Raw genomic sequence first — 23,111 nt, forward strand, 5'->3', positions numbered from 1 at the left:
ATAAATAATAGAGGCAGATTATTTTTCGCAGATTATGTATCGAATAATATTACGATACAATTTTTCTTGGGCGCAGAAATCGCTTTTTCGGAGTCATTTACGTTGAAGATACAAGCGAGACGAGAGTGCTCGCGGCTTTTGGTGCAAGCATCATATCACTGCGTTGCACAAGGGATGGTGGGACCGACGACGGGTATTACGGGATCGAAGGGAATCATCCGGTGGAGAGAAAGAGAAGGGGAGGTGTCATGTTGCGCCAACGTGCATTATTAGAACGTACGTCATCGGCCGGTAACGAGCCAAACCGAGCAAACTTTGGGACGCGAGCGACGTTGGCGACTTCAACGCGTCCACGTCGTCGTTGTCGGCCTCGTCGGCGCTCCGACAAAATGATGATTAATTAAAAACATAATTATAGTTCGCGCCGTCCGCAAACATGTCCCCCGGATACTCCTACCGGACACTAATGTACCGTGAAATTGTCATCCTCCTTAGTTCTCCACAGTATTTTTTCCCACTCTTCGCTTTCGTCTCGTTAAGTCGCCGTCTTTCGTCGGATATTTTCTCAGCGAGACGTGCGCTATTCGTGTCGCGGCATCGGTAGTGGCTGACTAACGAGCTTGCGATCATCGCGTCGTTTTTTTTATTTGCCGTTGAACACACCGTCTAGATGAGACCTCCGGCGATGCTCGCAGTTTAGTCTGTTATCGCGAAATTTAAAAAACACGTTTCCCCATTTTTTATTCATTTGACTACGCGTTTGTTTAAGGTGCAGATAATGGATTGCTTCATTTAGTTTATCAAAAGTATATTTAATTTATACCACTTGAATCTCAAACACAAGTTTATGTACATTTTATTGCATTTTATTGCATTTATGTGTGCGATCTCTATTTGAACTCGCCTTCTTAGTGGAAATTTAATTAAGACATCTGTCTATAATTGTTTATAGACGGATGTCTTAATTAAATTATGTGCTTTAATCCTTAAATTATATGCTTTAATTAGAAACTAAACTAAGTGATTTAGACGTTAAAATATCCGTTTTTTGTTGCCACCTTTCATCTCATCGGACGCGTATTTTTTGCGCGGTATCGCGCGGCCAGCCAAGATATATTGTTATTAAATGGTTCCCCTTCGGCGCCGCACATGTCAGTATATTACGTAGTGCGGAGCTCCGGACACGGCCGAGTGAGGGGTTACACGCGCGCCGATGTTACTCTTATTTATACTCCCGCGACATGCGATTCTTCTCTCGCTATCGATGGGTTTTTCTCTCGCTATCGATTCGGGCCTCGTAATTCTACTAGTTTTATGGGAACTTCTGTAAATCGGAGTAAGAATCGAGATATTTCGAACGAATCTCGTTGAAGAACGGCACGTAACGCAGATAAGAAATTAAGGAGTTTCAAGCGCAGAGGTGGCTATCGGAGGAGCGGTCAACGGGGACGGGGCGGGCGAGCGGGAGCGGCAGGCGGTTAATTGAAAAGCGGCCGGAAGGGCGTCGTTAAATAAACCGCGGACGAACGTTCCTGCGGTTCCGCGGTGCTACCCATTCGCAGCCTCGGTTTCACTGGCACTTTTGGTAATGAACTAATATTTGCAGTGTTCGTCCCGCGCGGGCGAGCGTTTCCGCTCGCGCGTGTGCGCGTCCCTTACGTGCGTGCAAGCGCGCGTATACGTGCGTGGACACGGAGGTGGAGGTGTGTGGACACAATCGTCGGCGTGTTATCAGCGACCCTTCCGTAAATACGCGCTTGGCCCCGCGGGGTCGGACCCACACTATACCCTCTTCGTCGCTCTCTCCCCTCTTCTCTCTCGCAAACGGCGGTGCATGTGCGTCGCCGTCGATGCATGCGCTCTGGCTCGAGAGCGCGAGAGCGAGAGCTGTTACGATATGCATACAGATCAAATAGCTCCGTGTGTGCTTTGCATTCCCGACGATTGCGCCCCCGAAATCAGATTCTTCTGCCTTCGTCGTCCACATTCTTCCTTCCTTCGGGGCGACCCCGCGCGCGCCGCGCTTTGATCAGCGCGACGTTTTGCATGCACGAAACGCGCACGATGCGTTCTTTTGAGATCTACCAGGCTCGCGCCTAATAATTCCTCGCCTGAAACTTACGACGAAAGGGCTTACGTGAAATTAAAATTTAGTTGATATTTGAAATAATTTTTATTGACAAGTTTTTTTTTATTATTTTGGTTATTTCTGGTGTTACAATGTACTTAAATCTACTTCTTAGATTTGCAAAAAAAAATTAAAAGAAAGAAAATAATAAACTTATTGTTATAGAGGAGGAAGGAGTGAGAACGAAGAGTGTGAATCTCCCTTCCTGCGCGTGACAGCGCGACGAAAAGAGAAACGGAGTTCTTCGCTTCGGTGACAAACGAGCCGAAAGTGGCAGCCACGGTCACTCGACAAGAATAATCGTTTTCCAATTGAAATCCAATAGCAACTTGGCGTGTGACTGCTGCGGCGCCGCCGTCCCTCTCTTATGTCCTCGCGCCCCACATTGATCAACGCTTCTAAAATGTTTTTGACATCGATTATGCGGAAGATTACCGGCGCGGGAATACTTTCACCGCCGTCTGCCTTCGCCACGAGACGATGGAGAATCGCGATCACTCTCGGGGAAAGCACTCGGGGCCGGCGCATCGTCGGTGCAAAAAGCGGACTTTTCGAGAATTTAAATAATATCCTTTTATATTTTCTGTCGCGCGCGGGCTGGCACAAGTAGGGGACATCGCGCTCGTACGTTTGCGCGTATACGTCGGCCGTCATAAATCCAGCCGGGCGCTATGGGAGAGAGAAAATCTACAATTCTAAAGCTTTCCATAAAACACTCGACAAAACGCTTCGCCCGCACTTTTCGAGTGGCCACCGAGCCCTCCATCGTCGCCTCTCTTCCTCCCGCCGTCCTCCTTGCCCTCCTCTTTCTCCTCTGCTTCTCTTCCCTCCTCGTTCTCCTCCGCGCCTCTCTTCCCGCGCACCGTGAATCTGTTGAAATATGTAAAACCGTGTAACCTCTTCAATTTGCACAGCCGCGTTCCACGTACGCGGAGTGGCTGCCGCTCGTCACGCTAATTGATAATTCCGCGTACTGTACTCTCCCTCTCACGAGATACCCGCCTCCCCCGGGCTAGAAAATTGCGCGAGTACTCGCCAGCCAGAGCAAACAGTGTTGAATCGTGGCCGTCTAGAATCGTTGAGCATTACTGCAATGTTCGCGCACACGGTTGAAAAGATCGACTTTCTCTCGTGTTTCTCGAGGCCTTCCTATTACATAGAATCCGAACCGTGGATCTATTGATTTCCGATGTTAACTCTCGCGTACGTGCCGATTATATATCATGCCAAGAAAAACCTCTCGATCGCTCGGAATTCTGCGCCGGTACACGAGACGCTTGCTTTCGCCGCGAGATGTAGGCAATCTTTTTTGTCGGAAACTCGCGCTTATGCCGAGAAAAGAAAAATCTTCTTTAGAGAAATTGTTTTGGTAGCAACTAATGGACGGAGAGCCCGATAACGAGAAAGAGAGGGAGAGAGAGAGAGAGAGAGAGAGAGAGAGAGAGAGAGAGAGAGAGAGAGAAAAAGAGAGCGGGAGTGCTCAAAGAGAAAAAGAAGCAGCAAAAGGAGATGATGATGATGAAGCAAATGCCTCGGACGTTGTCTCACGTGATAGACGTCCATCATCGAGTACGACGAAAGCTCAACATCGGAGGCGACACATAAATATATATACGCCTGGGCGCGCTGTGTTGATGCAACTATCATTTTTTCTCTTCTCATCGCCGGTAATCGCGGTCGCTCGCTTCGTTTTCGCTTCCCTCTCTCCCATTGCTATCTCCTCTCCCTCCTCCTCCTCCTCTTCTTCTTCCTCTTCGTTATTTTTTTCACGTAACGCACAACACCACGCGTGATCCACTGCGACGGCACGCCGTTGCCACTGGTATTTCGGAGCTCGCTGAACAAACAAGCGCCGATAAAAGTACCGGGGGCATACAGTACATCTGGAAGTAGGGATCATCAGTCACGGCGCATCTGTGAAGCACTCTAGTTCTCTCTTCTGCCCTCTGCTTCTCTGTCCCTCTTCCCGTCTCTCCGTTCTCTATCCGTTCCTCTTTCTCTCTTTCTCTCTCTCTCTTTTTCTCTTTCTCTCTTTCTCTCTCGCGCCGATGTCTCGGAGCGCTCACTCGTATCCACCCATCGCGAGCGCTAAAAACCATTTGTCATCGCCAGCGTAAATATGCTCCCGAGCGAAACGTGCATTCGACTTGCCTTCTCTCGCGAGAAATCGGAGGATTATTCTGGTAGTTTGACGCGTCGGCGTCGGGGCGTGAAATGTGATTTTACAAGACCGTGGAATTCGCTACGAGGAAAAAAAGAATAATCCCATTTTATGAAATCTTTCAGAACAAACGAATAAAATTTTTTTTATTACGCCTTAAAACTGTTGATTGTCGCGATAAAGCACGACGATGAATCGATCCGCTCGGGAGCTTATGACAAAATACACGTCGGTCTCGTACAACGAGAAGACAAAATGAAATCGCGAGAAACGCGAAGAAGAAAAGCGAAGAAAAACGCGTTCGGTGCGGGCGCGGGGCTTATCTTTATTTAGTGTAACCACACGTCCGCGCGCTCGGGGGAGTACCTTAAAAAGTTCGTCTAATAAAACTCCACGGCCATTTGTCAACGGGGGTGCGTAGCGCCCCGGGGGCTGCTCAAATGTATGTAAAACACATCCAGTCGACGTCGCGGCTCGTGAGGCCGTAACCGCCCGCGTCTGATGGGCCGACATCTAAAATAATAAAAGTTGCCTCCGTCATTTGTCAACGCTTCCTCTAAGGAGCAACACGGCGAGTCCCACCGCCACCTCGTAATTTCGCGATGTCGCAGCTGCGGACGCGTTTGCCGTCTGCCTCTCCCTCCCTCACCTTCTTGCGAAAGACACTACGTGCTACAACGATTTCGTGTGTTACGGGCTTCCTTAATTTTACGAAGAGTCGTTTTCCCCTGCTATCCTCCCTACGGAGGGAGCGCGCGATTCGTGTTACCCCTCGCGGAATAAGAATTTGAACGAAGCTCGCGCGAGCCGACTTAATGCGATAACGCGCGCGCGACACGATGACGTGAACGTCGTAAAAAGCACAAGTAAGGAATCGAGCATTCATCTCCGCTCGGTTGCCTGAGTATCTTTGCTCGAAATTGTAGCAGTTTTTAGGCAATATTTTATATATACAATATATAAAATATTGCCCCTAAAACAATATATATATATATACAATATATATATATATATATATATATATATATATATATATATATATATATATGTGTGTGTGTACGTATGTATCTATGTATCTATGTATATATGTATACATATATACATATTGTATATTGTATGTGCCGTCTCTCGAGTTTTTCTCTCTACTATAATTATCTGCCTCTTTGAATTATATCGGACAATCGCGTGCGCTCGCGTTAAAGATTATTTACGGTCGAACGCGCTTGCATACATACGCATCGACGGCGTGCACAGACGACGATCGAAACTTTGTATACCCGCGTTTTACGATACGTAGACGTTGGTTTAATTAAACCACGCGCATGAACGGTTCCCGAAGAGGCCGGAGAACGGAGAGCGGCTCCGCAAGGAGCGTCTCTCTCGTCGGCGCTTCGGGTATCCGCGGGGATCCCAAGGTGACGCAAAACGAGGCGTTTCCGTACTTTATGCCCGTCCGCCTTAATCCCTCGGCGATGCGAAGCGAGAGAAGAGAGGCGCGACGCGGCCTTAAAGTGAAATAATAAATAAAATAATATATCCCGCGTCCCGGTGCCGACTCGCGGACGGGGCAATAATCTAGGAGAACGAATGTGCCAGACGACTTTTATGAAACGATCCGAAGGGGCCCACCTCCACCGTAGCCCTTTTACGCGCGTGTGTAGTTGAAGAATAAAATTCTAACCCTTTCTCCTTCTCGAGAATTGAGGGAGAGATGCGCAGGAGAGGCAAAAGAGAGAGAGAGAGAGGGGGGGGAGGGAGATATGGAAGCGATGGGATAAAACGTTAAATACGACCGCTGAACACCAGGGGCCAACAATAAAATTGTCGTAAACCATTCGTTGGAATAATGCACCTGCTTGACCGTTGTATTGCATCACTGTTTCGTCTAATGTCCGTTGCGATTCGTTGACGTATACAGACATGATTATGACTAGAAGATATCGATCGTATGCCGTAAGTACCCGCGTATCAATTCAATAAACGTTGAGTTTTCGAGTCGCGCATTAAAAATATTTTAAGTTTGTATGTTCACAAATTTTAAATTTATTTGTACGTATTATATTGTAAATATAATTTATAAAATAATACTTCATCTCTTGTTGCACGTAATTTCCATGAAAATATACACGTTGTTCGATAAAAATGTATACGCTTTTTCTCGCCTGTAGAAAAGAAAAAGGGCGCATTAGTTCTGGAATGGAGATCGTTCTTGTTTTTCATCGCGGATAAAACGCGGGCGAGCCTCGTGGAAAATCTCGGGCTGTCCATAAAGTCGACCTCACCCTCGGTGGCGTGTCGTTTCTGCATTGAAAGAATGATCGAGTACCCCGCACCGAAAGGGCGAGAGCGAGCGAATGCGCCCGGTCGACCACCACCATCAACCGGTGGCGTTTGAGTGTAACCACGCGCAGCACTCGCTTATTCCAGTTTATTTTCAAGTAACCCTTCACATTGCGCTAATGTATTTCTTTTAAGCCGCCATTCACGCCGCCCGACATTTCAATCCGGTCCATTCAGCGTCCGCGTCCGCATCCGCCCGCCCGTCTTTCCGTGAAACACACGACTGATCGATCTAACCAACACCGCGCGTCAATATTCACACGACTTAATCCATTCCGAGTGACTCGTCATCTTTTTTTTCTTCCACCTCTTCTCTCGCCGCCTTTCCCTCGCTCTCCTTTACATATTTCCCATGCGTAGTCATTTTGCGATACAGTTGCCGCTTTCTTCGTTGATTAACCGTTGATAACGTGGATTAATAGGCGGAATAGATCACCCGTTTTATAAAGTAGGTAATTAGTAGTAATTGAACAATAACTAAAAATTTGTTGATTATTCATTCGATGAAGATTTTATTTATATGATTGTTTGAGGCAAGTAGAAATTTTACGGGTGTGCCATTGTGAAATATTTGGAATAGTGAACGGGAGAGAGAATTGAGAGAGGAAGAGAGAAAGAGCACGGTACTTATGTAGGGAGAGAGAGTTTGATCGAGAGATAAAAGTCCATTGCTGCGCTCGACGTTATAATAATCCAAACGTGTACGACACGCGGTGAAAAGGGGTTACACTGCATTCCTGTTCGTTTCGATGTCTATAACGCGCCGACAAAGGGGTCCACCGATCGCGCGTGGGTTCGTTTCGACCCTGTGGATCGCTAAATATTTCATTTCGCATCCCTCGAAACGTTTAATCTCGATTCAGGTATTGCGCGTATGTAGTTTTGCGCGATTCGCGCAGGTGACTACATAGGTGGGTCGCCGATTTGTTTTCAGTCCATATATTACTTAAGGTATATACACGAGAGAAGAGTATCTTGTATTTTATGAGATTATTTTTACTGCAAAACAGAATACAGCAGACCGTATTGACCTCGATGACATTACGATAACGCACGATAAGAATTTTTATTTCACAAAAATTTAAATTAATTAAAATTTTCGCCGTGCGAGAAAAAAAAATTTATTCAATATATGCCGATAAAATATATGACTTTTACCGCGACGAATATGAGTAACGAAGCGTATAGATATATAGAAACGCGGTCATATTCCTGACTCTGATCGGACATCGAGGAGTTTCATTATTCGGGGCTGCGGTAGCTCCATCTTTCTCATCCCACCGCCCTATCTTCGTTTACATTTATGATTTAATATGATCGTCCATTGTTACGTCCCCTCCGGCTATACCGTCTCCCTTTCTTCCCGTACAAATATCTCGCTTTCTATCCTCGTTACCTATGTAATTTGAACGGGCTTTATTGTTGCTTCTTGCCAGAAGAATATCTACCATTTCCCCCTTTTTGGTTTCATCTCTGCCTTTCGTCTTCTTAACTCGTTATCTAGCATTCCCTTCTGCGTTTCTTGGAACCACGTGGCCAATTTTGTCGTATAATCGAAGATGCTTTTAAATAACACATTATTCTTCTATGAGGGAAAAAAAAAAGATTTTTTATGGAATAGTTGTTAATCACAGTTAAAGGAACGTAAATCGCAGTTAAATCGGCCGGCACGCGGCGGAATGACAGTGGCGTAACAAAGGCGGCACAAATAAGGGACGGTCGTGCGCGGCATATTAAATTCACACAGAATTCGACGAACTTTTCACCGGAGCATTATGGGTCGGCTATCTGGATGATGTAGCACCGAAGTTGGGAAGACTTTTCCGAGCCAAGCCCCCCCCTGCCTCCCTTTCTCTCACTCTTCTTCTGCCGGTCATATCTTTCTTCTTATTTCTCTCTCTCTCTCTCTCTCTCTCTCTCTCTCTCTCTCTCTCGTGCGCGCGCGCGCGTGTACTTTTCCTTGCTCTCCCTCTCTCTAGGCGCAGCTTCCAGGGTAGCAATCTTTTATTATTAGCGCAGGCTTTACCAGACAATGAAACGAAAGGAACGGAATATGATATTGTAGTACAGAGGCCCGTCGGAAAGGGAAGCTATTGTCGGTCTCTTTGAATTTTAAAGTCAACGATCGATACACGGCTAGGGGGATGCGCCTTTAGCCATGTAGCCATATAAACTGCTCCAGTCCGCCTCCCGTCTCACCCTCCCGTTCCACCTACCCATCGTGTGCTCGTCCTTCGAAGGTCCCTTCACCGCCACCGGCTTAGTCCTGCTTCTGTTTATTCGGGATCACCCAATACGCGATGATTCCAAGCGAGAGAAACCACCTCTCGATTACGCTGTATTTTTCGCCGCGAAGGAGGTGTGTTTTCCATTCGCTCGTGTGCACTTTGCTCATTTCCTTTCGATTGCGAATCTAAGGAATAATGATAGTTCGCCTGCTATTTATGATAATCCGGCGGAAGAAGTTTGCGCAACAAGTCGATGCAAATCGATGCAAATTAATAACGAGATATCGATATCCCGATTTATGTAGAAAGTAAATTGTCTTAAGCCTGAGAAAGGAAACGCGTCAAGTGTCGATACTCCGACGGTAAGCGTATCTATTCGCGTGCGTGCACAACATCCTTCCCTCCCTGCAAGAACGGAGGTCGCCGTCACCAAATTGTCGGCGGACTAATGATAAATTGCGCCCTCGGCCCTGCGGAAACGCCCCACCCGTACGAGCACGGGCGCACGGGGAATCAAATTGCAATTTGTTATTTGTAATTCCGAGTGTCGCTTAATATACTCCCGGCGCTCCCACCTTCCCTTCGCTCGCTTGGATGGCGCGGAAGGGTTAGAAATTAAGCGTAGGTTGATGAGAAAACGCGAAGGTGCGAGGCGAAAGGGTGCGAGTGTCATCTTGTTTGGCGCTAATAAACGGTGATTAAGCGTGCATCTTCTTTATTTTTATTGTGTCACGTGTATCACGAGAGCTAAATGTCGAACCTGAAACTGCAAATGGCGCGTTATTTTATATAGAGCGAGGTTGTTACTTTCCGATTGTCTTCAATCTTTCTGCCGTTATCTTTCCACTTTCTCTGTCTCTCGAAACGATTTCCATCGAAGAATTGACATAGGGAGAGAATCGTCGGTTGAGTAGGCAAATATTCGATTTTGTCTATTCAATTTTCCAGAAAAATGATGCGGCCGCCATCCCGGGGCCCCCTCCGCCCTTTCAGCCAAATATTATCGCTGGAACTCGAATACGCGACGAGAGCGGGGGTCACGAAGGAAAAGAATAAGTTCGATCAGTCAGAGGGTGGCAGTTACCGTTTCGGTTATGGCTTTCGGAAGCGTCGTCGAATCCTATTCTTGCGCAAACCCGATAAGGGCCCTTTTACGCGTATATTTTCGCACACGCGTCGCCTGCACCTACGTACAACGTCGTTGTATAATACGCATCCAGAAAGCGAGATGAGAATATCACGAACGGTTTACCATATCATCCATATATCAATCAATTTCGCTTCAGAGAATTTTTTTTTGTAAATTTAAAATTTTTTTAAATAGGATTAATATCGAATCGCAAAAGAAGGAAGTCGAATCGGTAATGATTAAAGTAGGTGCAGATTATAGAAAATTTGTCACGCGCAACCATGTGATACTGAAAACTGATCTCAGAAAAAGATACCGGTTTCAAACATTCGAAAGAGGATTCTCATCAATACAAATAAGAGCACTTTTCCGTTCCACATGCCTGGCTCGCGAGAACAAAAAGTCTGTCTCGTGTCGCGCGTGCGATCATCCCTCGCGCCCTGACTTTCGATTTTTTTCTCACGGTATATTTTTCTTGCATATACTCTGCCGGATACGCAGGGGGGCAAGGTATGGCGGGTTGGCTGGCGGCATCGGCGGCTGCGGCGAAGGGGGTCGGTATCCGTAAGTTTATTTGCGTTTTGCCTGCCGGCTGAGCATCGAGGCGTTCAGGAAAGCTGGGGAGCGATCGAACGGCGGAGACTTAACGCCGTCGAACGTCGAACAGAGAATCGTGCGCCACGCTACGACAGTCCCCTCCGCGCGCCTGCATCTCGCCCGTTTTACTCGGCCTCGGGGCGACGATACGAAAAGGGGTAAATCGGAATGGAATTATTTATGTGCGGACACGTGGTTCTGATACACCGTCTAATCGATAGCGCGTGTTGAAAGTTTCGATGATCTCTCCGAAGAATCGACGCGCTTGTTCTCTCGATCTCCTGCGATTGAAATTTCTACGGATTTCTTATTATACTCTTTTTCTTCTGCACAAATGATCGTCGGATATTGGATTCTTTTCGAAATAGGGGATTATTATAGTCTGCCGATACGTTGGCTCAGCAAACGTCCCTTATCAGCTTCTCTGATGTATATTGAAATGATGTAGCTTCGATGCCATTTCGTACGACGTAAATCCGAATAGCGGATAAGGCCTCACGAGGATATACAAGCCTTCGGACGTACAGTACTTTCCGAAGGGTATCGAAGAGTTTTTTTCCTGTGCTACGAAACAGAGTTCTCCCGTTACTTTCGCGTGAAAGTGGCAGCGAAAGCAGTGGCGGGTTAGGGCACGTAAAAAAGTCCACGAGGGACTGGAATTGGGGTAAAAACGCCCCGGCGATTCGGCGCGGCGTGAAACCCCCGCAGATTGACTCTATCCGAAACCGCGATAAGCCCCATCGCGCTCTATCTGCCTTTCTCTCTGCCCCTTCTCGCCCTTGCCGACCTCTGTCTATATGTATCTTTTTTTTTCTGTCGCCGTGAAGAAGAGAAGTCCCATAACGACCATCGATAGCCCTTAATCGAACGATTCGCGGAGCCCCGGCTCTCCTATTGCTGGAAAGTGATTTTTATTTTCCACTGATTCTAATTTATATCGGCCTTTATGGACGACGTTGGCAGGACGAGAACGCGTCGCGACGCACACGTATCCAAGATTGCAGTCTCATACACGGATTGCATGCGTGCGTGCGTCCGCAGTCGCGTTCAGACCGAGGGGTTGGCCCGCGGTTATCTCTCCGTTACGCGTTGGCAGGCATATGCCCCCGATGCTGCTTTCCAATGGGGGTGGTACGAGACGCAGGACGCGCGCGGAGGCAGGGCGCGTGGGTCATAATTTTCAGATTTATGTACAAATGTTTCTCTCGCGCGCGTGGATCGGGTGCGGGACGCGTTCCTCGTGGGGAAGATGCCTATCGTAAAGTTTCGCGGAGAATTGAAAAATGCTCTCGAGGCTTTTTCGCGCGGGCGATGATGGAACGCGGGGTGGATCAGCCGCGGCGAGAAAGCCGCCCTTCCACATCCGTGAAATGACGAGGGAGATGGAAGAAGGGGAGAGGTGGGGGGAAAAACACGGCGGTCGCGAACCATGTATATATTCCTCGACGTCGCGGTTGCTGCGCGCCTTTTTCCGATGCGCCTTAAATAATACGGGAAGAGAAACGAACGAATCGGGTAACGATCGTAGTTTCGCGATTGGCGTTCTCTCATTTCCACGGCTAGTATTTTACGAGAGACCGTAAAAGCGGCGAGTATAAAAAGCGGTTCGTTAAAATACAAATTGGCCGTGTTACGCGTTGCTTAAGCTACTCGTACGTACGGATCGCACGGATACACGCACGCGCGTACACGTACACATACCTTAGCGGCAACAACGAGGTACATTCCTCGAGAATCGGGCGGGTCCGTTTCATAATTCAGACCCTTTCTAGGCACCCCTACTTCGCATACCCCCGAACGTCATTTCTGATGTATGACGCATAGTACCGGTGCACTCAAAGTGCTATCTGTTAACGAGCTTCTCTACTCGGGGTTTGTCTTACGCATTACACTTTATTACGGAAACCTAATATCTTCTCCGCTGACGCTATCGCTCTGTCCAGTCGTTTGTACAGTACATTAAATATTAACAGGAGGTAGTGTTACGTAAGAATATTATTCGGTTATTTTGATTACTCTCTCTCATATCCCGTGGGTTCTCTTATATACAAACGTAGCCTTCCACAAGTACAATTTATTCGTATTTATTAATCTTTGATGAGACGAATTATTTGGCGAATTTTAGGCCTTTTGTAAAAATCTCAATTTTAATTTACGCTCATGCGTATAATATACTCGAAATCACGGCACGCCATGCGTGTGTGCGCATATCGCCGATCTCGTGAACAGGAGGTCTCAGAAGGTTGATTATAGATTTTCGAGTACACGCCAGTCGTTTTGTCGAGGCGCATAACATTAGCCGGGCTCCTTATCTCGCATGTAGGAGCACGTGTAAACGACCGGTCCGGCCGCTGCGTGCGTACACGACGAATGGAACCGCGAGCGAAACGGCACGGCCGCTCAACGCGGAGCTTGCGTGGGTCGCGTTTAACGAAAGAGATAGCATCGTCTCGGTCCCTCTCCGCTTTACGCGCGCCCCGTCCTGCTATTTCCACTCTAACTGCCATGCCGTCCCGACGCTAACGGTTACGAGTATACTCTGCGAACTCTCGCTGGACCGATGACAGAAAGATCGTCCTCCGCGTCATCCCGTTTAAGCATTTGCTTCCCAAAAATTATCACCTCCTGCATTAACGTTCCTGTTCCCGCGTCGTCAACGTGTCATCGTGACACGCTGGATGTTGGTAACATACAATAACTAACATCAACGGTATTTGTATATTTTATTCGTTTACATATTCCGTATCTAATGCGAAATAAATGAGTATTCAGTATTCTCACGAGAGACTACCGTGATGTTTTAAGTCCTCCCGGTGGAATCGTCCTCCTACGGAATGAATTAACAAGATTCTGTTCTCCCGGCCGAAATCCGAGGCGAAACGACCGGGCCGTCGAAACGGTCCGAGAGTCGTTTGACTAAACAGACGGTTATCTCGTCGCTTAATCAGCATTGTCTCCTTAGCACCCCCGGAACACGTAGGTTAGTATCCCACTGCCGGGAAGGAGGGAAAACGCGACGACGTCGAAGACGGTGCATGCGGCCCCCGAGGAAACAATTTAGCTCAATCAACATTTCTAGGCGAATCTCGGGCGTCGTCTAATTAAACCGCTGTCCCGCGCGAGGATAAAGTCGGAGGTTATCGCCGTCGTCGTATCTGATACCCTCGGCCGGGCTTAATCCAACTGCGTTTCCACTTCGAGCCCGAGGCTCGGAAGTCGCGCGGGGGGTATGCACGTATATCGCGGGGTTGTCGCTCGCGTGAATGTGAACGTATCCTTTTACATATATATGTATACATGGAGCGGATAGAGGAACTCGGGGAGAGTCTCATTTCCTGTCCGCGGGGGTCTCGCAAGGGATACATAATTAGCCCGGTTCGTCGGAACGAAAGGAGGGGCCATCGCCGCCGCCGCCGCCGACGCCGCCGCTGCCGCCGCCAATCTTCCGCTCCTCTTCCTTTCACGGAGAGATGCTGTGTTCATCGATTTCTCGAAATAACGCCGACTCTGGTCGCGGCTTTGTGCATCGTGAATCAATGTCATTGTTGCGACTCCGACCCACTCTTATTTCGGGCCACTTCGAATGATCAGACCAATTTTGGAGGATCGTGGAAGATCGAGAAAACAAGAATGGATCCTCGCCAAGTTATGAAAGCGGCGTGATTTCCGCCGTGAAAACCATCTCGGAATTGTGTGCAGACGTCAAAGCCAATCGCGAGACGCGCGCTGGTAAATTAATCTCAATCGTCGGCGGGCCTCGTGTCATTTATCATGACTCGTTACGAGCGGAAAGGCGCGAGGGCGAATACACGCGGATTGATATGGAGTTAGCTACGGTAGCCTGTGTACGATTGCGTCGTGACCGCCGCTCGAATCTATCAGTCAAAACGACGAGGGTCTGGAGAAGTGAGAACTAATTTAAAAAATGCAGGGGGGCACTTGGAATGTGAGCGACGTGAAAAAAAAATGTACCGAGTGTCGCGCATCATTTTTTTTTTTATTTTAACGTAATAAAGATGTTTTTAACTGGGTGTTTCTGCGATCGTGCGTAGCGTACTTACGTGCGTTCTTATACGCATTTTTGAAAGTATAGCGTAGAGTGCAGTACGTCAGTCACTTGATACTATATCCGGCACGAAAATGCCGATATGATGTTTATGGATTTTGCGATAGCGCTGCTCTCGTTGCCGAATACCGGCGATTATTTTCCGATAGACAAATTCCGAAGCTGGAAGTGTTTATTAGAGATACATTCAGCGTTTATTCAATACCGCTGGCATACTACACGAATATCGGTACGGATCCTATTGTTGAGGATTGGACGCGTGTTTACGGAAAAAATTTTTTTCTTGTTTTGGGTCAAGGAATCCGTTGAAACTTTTCGCGATGAATACATAACGGTTGTTTACAAACGAGAAAAAAAGATGAATATTAATCGCGCATTTGCGACGATATGGAATTTAAATTTACACGGTTATACCATGCCCTCAAAACGTAACAGTAATTTTCTACGAGATTTAGCTTTGAAATAGAACCGAAGAAAATCAGAAATTAATGTCAGAGAGTCAAACGTCTTACTTCAGCTACCCTATTGATGTCCGTGGAATGTCAGGCATCCACTGATTGAATTCGAGGAAAGAGCTTTCCACGGGTTGCGCATGGGTTGATAAATGTTGTCCGTCTCTCGCGATATGCCGGATAATATCTGTAAGGATCTGACGGAGAACACAGAGAATAGGACGCGCCCCGGCCCTTTTTGCCGGGGCGACGACGGCATCGTTTGTAATTCGAGTCCATCGCTCTGCGATTCGCCCTTCGCGCGAAGGAACCGGAGTTTCGACGCTTGTACCACGTCAACGGGGAATCTCCCAAAATAATTTATGGTCTCGCCGCATTCTCGAATTAAGTCTCCCATTTTTTTCTCTTCCTCGCCCTTACGTTTGTTTGAATTAGATCGCGTTCTCGCTAAATTGACACGCGCATCGCGAGCCCGAAGTTCTTTCTCTGAGTCATAATTGAATAATTTAACGAAGTTCAGACTTCGATGCCGTTTGTTCGGTTGTAATTTGCAAGATTTATGGTCTCGTCGTATTTTCGAATTAAGTCTTCCATTATTTTCTTTTGTACCCTTACGTTTGTTTGAATTAGGTCGCGAGCTCGAAATTCTTTCTTTGATTCATAATTGAATAATTTAACAGAGATCAGGCTAAAATCTCGTTTGTTCGGTTGTAATTTACACGACTAAACACAACACTTTAGAAAATACTGTCTTGCAACGGGAAGAAGTCCCTTTCAAGATCGCGTTGCGTCTGCAACGAGGACACTCGTTACGAGAGTCCGCGTGAACCCCTTTCGCCTCGAATGTCACGGTCCTAAGGGTGGAATTTTCACTCCCGGACTCGCGCGCAGAAGCGCGCACTCTGGATCATGTTACGACCCTTCTCGCAGATCCAGGCCGTTTATTATTTCGACTCGGTCGAAATATCTACGAGGAAGCGACCCTCGAGATATGTATACGCGCGCGGAGAAAACGTTTTGCCTTCCTACGAAATTAATTTGACGTACAGAATTAACAAACGATTACGAAGTCTCTCACATCGAGTCGATGGTATCATCTGGTGTATCTTTTAATCTGGCCAACTGGTTTAATTCTGATACTGCGAATTATTTTAACGCACCTCCTGAGAATTTATCGTATGCAAAGTAGATTGAAATTTTTTGACGGTGATTAAAATTTTCATTTCAATCAACGTCCCTAAAATATTTTCGTCTCGTTCGCCAGGTAGTTATGAATGTAATAGTGTGTCGATCGGCATTACGACGTTCGGGGCTTCCCGTTACTCGATAACGGGATAAACGCGCGGATAATTGGGGATTCGCGATTTAAGGTAAAAAAAAATGTTTACACGCCGCGACATGTGACGACGCGTCGTTATAAAAATTCATTGGCGTATGTGAATGCTGGAACGCCGATGGCACGTGCATCGTTTATTAAAAAAGCTGTTGGACGGCCGCCCCGGATCGAAGAGCGCGGGGACATACCTTCGCCATTTTATAGAGGCCCTTTGTCGTGCCGAAATTACAATTGTTATCGTCATTATCGGATGCGTTATGCGCACGATGCGTTTGGTGGACGTGGAAATCCCTCCCCATTGTTTGTCGCGCGTCCCGTTTTGATCGAAACCGTCAAAGCGGCCGAAAAAACATACGTCTCCCCGGAATGCCGATCGGAAAAATATGACCGAGAGGCAGGATCTAAGGGGGGGGCAGGGGAAGGAGAGAGGAAGGCGCATTATCGGATTGCTTCCACGCGTTGCTCCGTGCGTTAGATTCGCTAGACGGTGAGTGATTTTCGCTACGAGGCGATCCGCGAGTGCAATCCGATTTCGCGAAATGATCTTAGAAATCTTTCGGTGGCGTCGCTCTCTCGTCCTTCGGAAATCTCGCCGCCTCTTAATGAACTCCTGCTGTTCGTGGCGGCCGTTTCTGAACGGCCGGGATAGGGAATCCCCGCGGAGTTCATCATTACCGACTCAAAATTAAAGCTAAAGATACAGAAGGGTGCGCGCTTTCGTTTTCGGCGCGGCTTATTAGTTTCGCGGCACGCAATAGCGTAGGCGAGCCCGAGGGCACGACTCGCAAGAGTACTGCCTCCCGGTCGCGATTATTTATCAACAAATTAATAATCGCGACGACGCACAACCGAATTTAATATAAACGTTCGGCTGCACCCCCTTCCCTCGGCTAACGAGGCACGAGGCTGTAATTTCGACTGGTGAATACGGCGCGCCTCGTTATTCCTCGTCGAGAAAACGGTTCTTCTCCGCGTACGAGGCAACTCGCGCGCCCGTCCCTGAGGTAGGGCCACGATCACTAATTATTTGCGTATCGTAGAGATCCGTGAGCGTAGGTGCCGTATTACGCGCGTATAATGAAACCCGTATTAACGTATTCGCGCACGCGAATACGCGGACGCCGCGGCGTCGTAACCGTAGACGTGTAGACACGGAGAGCGCCGCGACGTCGAACGTAATATTCGACTAATTACAAATTTAATAACCTCGGTTCGTTGCCGGTTATTGCCAGGCCGCGACGTCTAAATGAATCGACTCCGCGCTCTGGCGCGTCTCTTCCCCCCATTCGTTCTTTTGCCTTTTTCCTGACGTTTTTCTCCTCCCCCCCATTTGCCATTTCGCTTCTGCAGATTATCGACGATTTCGTCGTTGAAAGACAGATTATGAGAAAAGAACAAGACCAAGTTTACCGCCGGTTACCTCTGTGTCTTAATGGACTCGTATTACCAATTAAAATTTAATTATCATCTGAAATTAATTCATTACAATATTCAAACGTCTAACAGGCGCGGCGGTGTCTTGTCGAGCCATTATTATGCTCAATGGAACTTCTTATCCTTTTTTCCCCTTTTTTGTTACTTTTATATTACGGTTAGATTTTTGTAATATCCGGCGCGTTGGCCATTTCAATCATAAGGACGAAATGCTCTTTTCTCGTTTCTTTCTAGTCAGGGAATCTTTACATTTTGCGGCCTGCGAGGTGCGCACATAAAGGCTCTCTCTCCGTTTCCCTTAACACTGCCGTAACTTATCGCTCGTAGACACAGTATTTCTCTCCGGCTCTTTGAAAGCATTTTCTCATTAAAAAATTAAGGGTAGGGAGGGAACCGGCGGCAAGCGGGGGGGGGGCGAAAAGGAGCGAAGCGGTTGCAGAGGGACGAGTGGGAGTGATGGAGGGTGAGGGGGACCGAGTTCGCGGTGCAGAAACGAAGCGTGGGTCTGAGACAGGAGGGTTTTGTGGCGAGCAAGGGGGGACCGGGGGTGGACGGAGGGGTCGGTAAGTGCTCTGCGGCTCCCAGATGCGCCCAATATTATGTTTAATGATATTAACTTCTTACTTAATGGTCCGCGGTTCGATTCGAGGTGCGAAAGAGTCGTCCCCTCCCCCTCTTCCGAACCGAAGCTGGAAAAAGTATATACCTTGGGGAATAATTTGGCGAGTTGAGTATGAGAAGAGTGAAAAAAATGGAAGAGGCAAGAGACGCGTGGGAAAGAGAGAGAAAGAAAAGGGAGAGGAGACTGCAGGGAGGGAGGGAGAGAGAGAGAGAGAAAGAAAATGAGGAAAGAGAAACGGATACAGTGCGGTGAAAGAATCTAATCACTTGGGGAACACGTTTACTTGCCTCTCTCTTCCTCTTCCTCTTTCCCTCTTTTTCTCTTGAATTCTTGCAAAATAAATCCACGACTACGATGACCTCCGCCATAAACTTCGTGATAAAAACCGCGGTATTGGTGAGCGCGTTCCCCTTTTTCTGCGGCAATGCTGCCGAGGGTCGCTCTCTCGCCCTTAACTCTTTACGCGCGATTAAAGAATCTGTCCCTTGGCCAAAGTGGTTGTACTACGGAACTTTTTGTCACTCGAAAATTATTTTCTCTTTGCTGCGAGATAATATTATCTCGACGAAGCAATAATCTCATTAATTAGGTTGCTTCTTCGCAACGGTGTTAATAATTTTTAATCGTTCTATCAACCGCGACCTGTGATGAATCGGCCAACAAGGATCAATTACGCCTTTCGTGGTTGAAGGAACAACGTTAAAATGTAATTTGGTACGAATCTTTTATCTTTCTCGTTTCCCGCGGCTTTACGATGGGAACTACCCGATTGCGCTCGGTTCTTAATGCGAACCGCAACATCGAAGACAGAAATCTTAACGGTTCTGGATAAGCCATGATGGAACCCGAGGGCACGAGTGCCAAACAATATAAAGCTAAGATTAAAAGTTTCTTGTGACACGGGAGCGGAAAAACGCACTGCCGCATTAACGAGCGACGACCTCGTAAACTAGGATGCCCGAGGATATCGAAATAATAAAATTTAAAAAAAGGAAGCGCGGAATCTCTCATCCCCCTTTTTGGAAATTTGTTTTTCGCTCATTCACAGGTTCCGCTCGAAGAATATATCTTTAAATAAATTTGATTAATTTATCATTGGCGACATGAAGCATAATTTTTCTTCGTGACATCTTCGTGGTAGGTTAAATAAATGCGAGATGCGTGTCGCGGCGGACAAGGCGATTAAGGACGATAATGCGCGGTGTACAGTGATACGACCGTCGCGGTGTGAGACCAGTACTTATCTTCCTACGCGGATCCCTTGCCCAACGACTAGAATAATTATTTAATTAATACCCTATACGTAGCGGCGGAGTCCACCTCCACGCTCGGTCGATTTAAATCCCCCAGATTAATACGAAACCTTTCTTTTCTCTCTTCTTTGTTACAGGCTCCGCGAGGAGAGGGGCGACGCCGAGAGAGCGCTGGCTTTGGACCACAAACCCAGGGATCTCAGCTCGCACAATGGTAAGGCTACATCAAGCAAATAGTATGCATGCTCGATATTCCGAGTTTAATCATATATATTATATATAACTTTAAAAAATATATTACATAATAGATCATATATAAATATGTAAAGACTAGTGGATACGCGTCGTTCGTTAGCAACTTATAATTTAACTGTTAGCTTAACGATTTGCAATTAATATACTTCCCACTTGTATATACAAATATTGACTTACAATAAATTAATTAAGCAGTATTGATAAATCTAAAATGTTTTTATTCGATATGCAATGTAAAAAAAATTTTTATTTCGAAAGGATGCCGTGAGTTATGCCGTGTCGTAGGCATTATAGTTTCTAATACCATTTCTCGTATTCCTACCTGCCTGCCATAGCGCCTGTCATATGGATTAAGTATGTAACGCGAGATCCTTAATCGTCAGAGTTCCCCCAGGGAACACGGTCGATCGATGCGGACTCGAAGTCAAGCGGCGCAGAAAGATTTTTGACCGCGACACGGCTCGGCGGTCCGAAAATCCGAGCGTATTCGTTCTTTTCTGTATTTCTACCTTTTCGTTCTTCCCTTCTGGGTCCGTGTGTGTCCGCGAGGCGGCCGAACGACGAGCGTCCCGGACGTTTAGGATTCCGGAGATTAAGTCCAATATCGGGTTACGTCCTGGTCGCGGCCCTACATCTCCTTCTGATTCCCCATAATATTATAATCCGTCTGATGGAACTCTTTATCTTCCGCGACGGGCCCGCCTTCGCCCAGGACACATTTCGACTTCTACCTACTTTTCGCATTTTTCGACCTGTCAAATAATGTCCATACACACGCTTGCAAAGATCGATCGTATTTGTATATTTTAATGGTGCACGCATCAATTAGATTTTTGAGATTAAAGTCACATTTCACGCGAGAGAGGATCTCGATTGCCGTTGATTTCGATTGGGACTCTCAGCCTTCAACGGCGGCCGGCGTGTAGAAGTCAATTTAACGTAAAAGATGTACGATTCATTAGATCGCGCCGGGGAAGAGCCGAGAAAACCGCGACCCTTCTCTTTCAACGGCCAACGAGATACATAGCGCTCCGGGCGCGTACGTGTGTGAACGGCCGAGACGCACTGTGGTCCTCTACCGTCGCGCTATACATGTACGTGTATCCGTTCCGAGTACTCGTGAGATCACGAGTGGCCCGAAGCAATGCGTCAGCGCCGACGACCGTTGCCCAAACAGTATCTATCTATGTCAGGATTAAAATACTGGGATATCAAATACGCGCGCGGGCGCGCTTAGACGGCCGGAGCAAGGAAAAAGGGATGCGGAAAGAGAAAGAGGCGGTCACATCGGGGAGGGTTGGCGGGGGAGATTCGGAGAGTGGATAGTCCGCTTGTTCTCGTCTAAACGGGGGATGCGCGGCGGTAAATAAAATCCATCAACTTGTCAGTCCGGTCAATGGACGCGCTTCTCGTTCTTCGTAACCGAACGTTTTCCGGGAAAGATTGACGCCGCTTTCCAGTGTTATCGCGCCAAGTGGATACACGGTTGCGATATCAATCCGACTCTGATATACATCGCATACAGGATAGATATACCTTTACGTGCTCGATAGGCATGCGAATGTAAATTATATTTTTAATTGATTTGTCGCAATGTGTGTGTGTTCGTGCGTTTTCAGGCTCCTCCAACGGTCACAGCCCGGTTCTAAATCTCTCCAAAACGGCGGGAAGCGGAAGCGTGGGCGAGCAGTCCGGAAGCGAGGCAGGCGCGTCGCACCGTTCTCAAGACGACGAGGAGGAGGACGACAATCTGTCGGAGGACCTCGAAGACGACAATGAAAAGGACGAAGGTATGTTGAGTGTGCTAGGCGGTTCAACCGCAAGCGACAGGAAAGAGATCTGCGAGTTGTCACACATTTATATCTCTGACAGAGCAATCGGTTCGAAAGAGATCATTCATGCCTGGCAATCAATTAAAACCGCACGATAAAATGCGTTCTTTCGCTTTTAACGTTCGACGAATATCAAAAGGACAATTTTGATGAGCGAGAGAGAAAGAGAGAGAGAGAGAGAGAGAGAGAGAGAGAGAGAGAGAGAGAGAGAGAGAGAGGGAAGAGGGGGAGAGAAAGGATTCATGCTCGTGAAATAATTATATCGATTTTGCCGGACACGCCGCGTTTAAAGACGAGTTCTTCTAGACGACTGGCGGGTCAGGGCCTCTCATCCATCATCTCTACCGAGAGAGCGCGAGGGACGCTTCGGGATTCGTCTTCCATCGCGCTCTGACAAACGCACCGCAGCGGTTGCCAAGTCGCAGTGTAGATTCAACGTTTTTAATTGTCTCCAGTTTGAATAAAATAATAATATATTTCGTTAAAATATTAAATACAATTATTGCTTTTTAACTAATTTGTGGAACGTGTCGTGTGCCTCGCGATATCGAATGGGCCCTTGTTCCTTTATCAGCGAATTATCTTCAAGCTGCGCGGTTTCCATGTAAGAAGCATCACTGTCGGGGCAAAGCGATCATTAGACTCGTATCTTCGGCATTTAGTTTCATTTTTCTAATGAAAGATGGATCGAGAGATCGAATCTCCGTCTGATCTTTGTACCGGTATCCTTCCCTGCCTTGTTCTGGCGCTCCGGATTCACCGAAGCGTTATAATCGTTTTGATTTCTAATCTACTCGACCATTGTCGCGTCGGCATGTTAATTGGCCGGTCCAATTAATGGGGCTAGAGGGCCGCTCGTAAAGTCGCGTCCCACCACGTGGGATCGATTTTGCGTTACGAATGCGTTTCTTCTACGAAAAAAGAAAAGAAAGGGAGATGCGTTTGATCATCTCGCGTTGTCTTAATTAATTTCGTTTCTTTCGGGCTGCGATTTAATGCATCGCATCGGGGTCGAGTCGTTAGGAGAAAGCGCGCCTCGCGCGCGGTCACGAGTGATTTACGGGCGAATCGAGACACGGCAGTCTCGACGGGGGCGACGATACCGGACCGTAAGAATTCACGGAAATCATAAGATTATCCACCATTCGGTCTTCGCACTGCTAGAGGCTGGCTGGAAAACATCGGGGACCGCCGCGCGCCCGCAAAATTAGGGGATCCCGCGTGTACCCCCGAATTAGTGGGCCCGTAAATTCCACGAAATACGCGAGTTAGACGTAT

The 23,111-nt window shown here is 47.4% G+C and overlaps 1 protein-coding gene across 3 annotated transcripts in view; it reads left to right on the plus strand.

The window, feature by feature from the left end:
* Dac (dachshund family transcription factor) overlaps positions 1-23,111 on the plus strand; it is a 182,777-nt gene that overhangs the window by 95,384 nt on the left and 64,282 nt on the right. For all 3 annotated transcript variants that reach the window (XM_077417621.1, XM_077417618.1, XM_077417620.1), the window contains exons 5-6: positions 19,884-19,960; positions 21,621-21,791. In XM_077417621.1, the coding sequence (XP_077273747.1) occupies positions 19,884-19,960; positions 21,621-21,791 (248 nt within the window). The remainder of the gene's footprint in view (positions 1-19,883; positions 19,961-21,620; positions 21,792-23,111) is intronic.

Source organism: Temnothorax americanus, unplaced genomic scaffold (assembly GCF_048541705.1).
Source record: "Temnothorax americanus isolate GAGA-0224 unplaced genomic scaffold, ASM4854170v1 Scaffold5, whole genome shotgun sequence".
In the NCBI taxonomy this organism is placed as follows: Eukaryota; Metazoa; Arthropoda; class Insecta; order Hymenoptera; family Formicidae; genus Temnothorax; species Temnothorax americanus.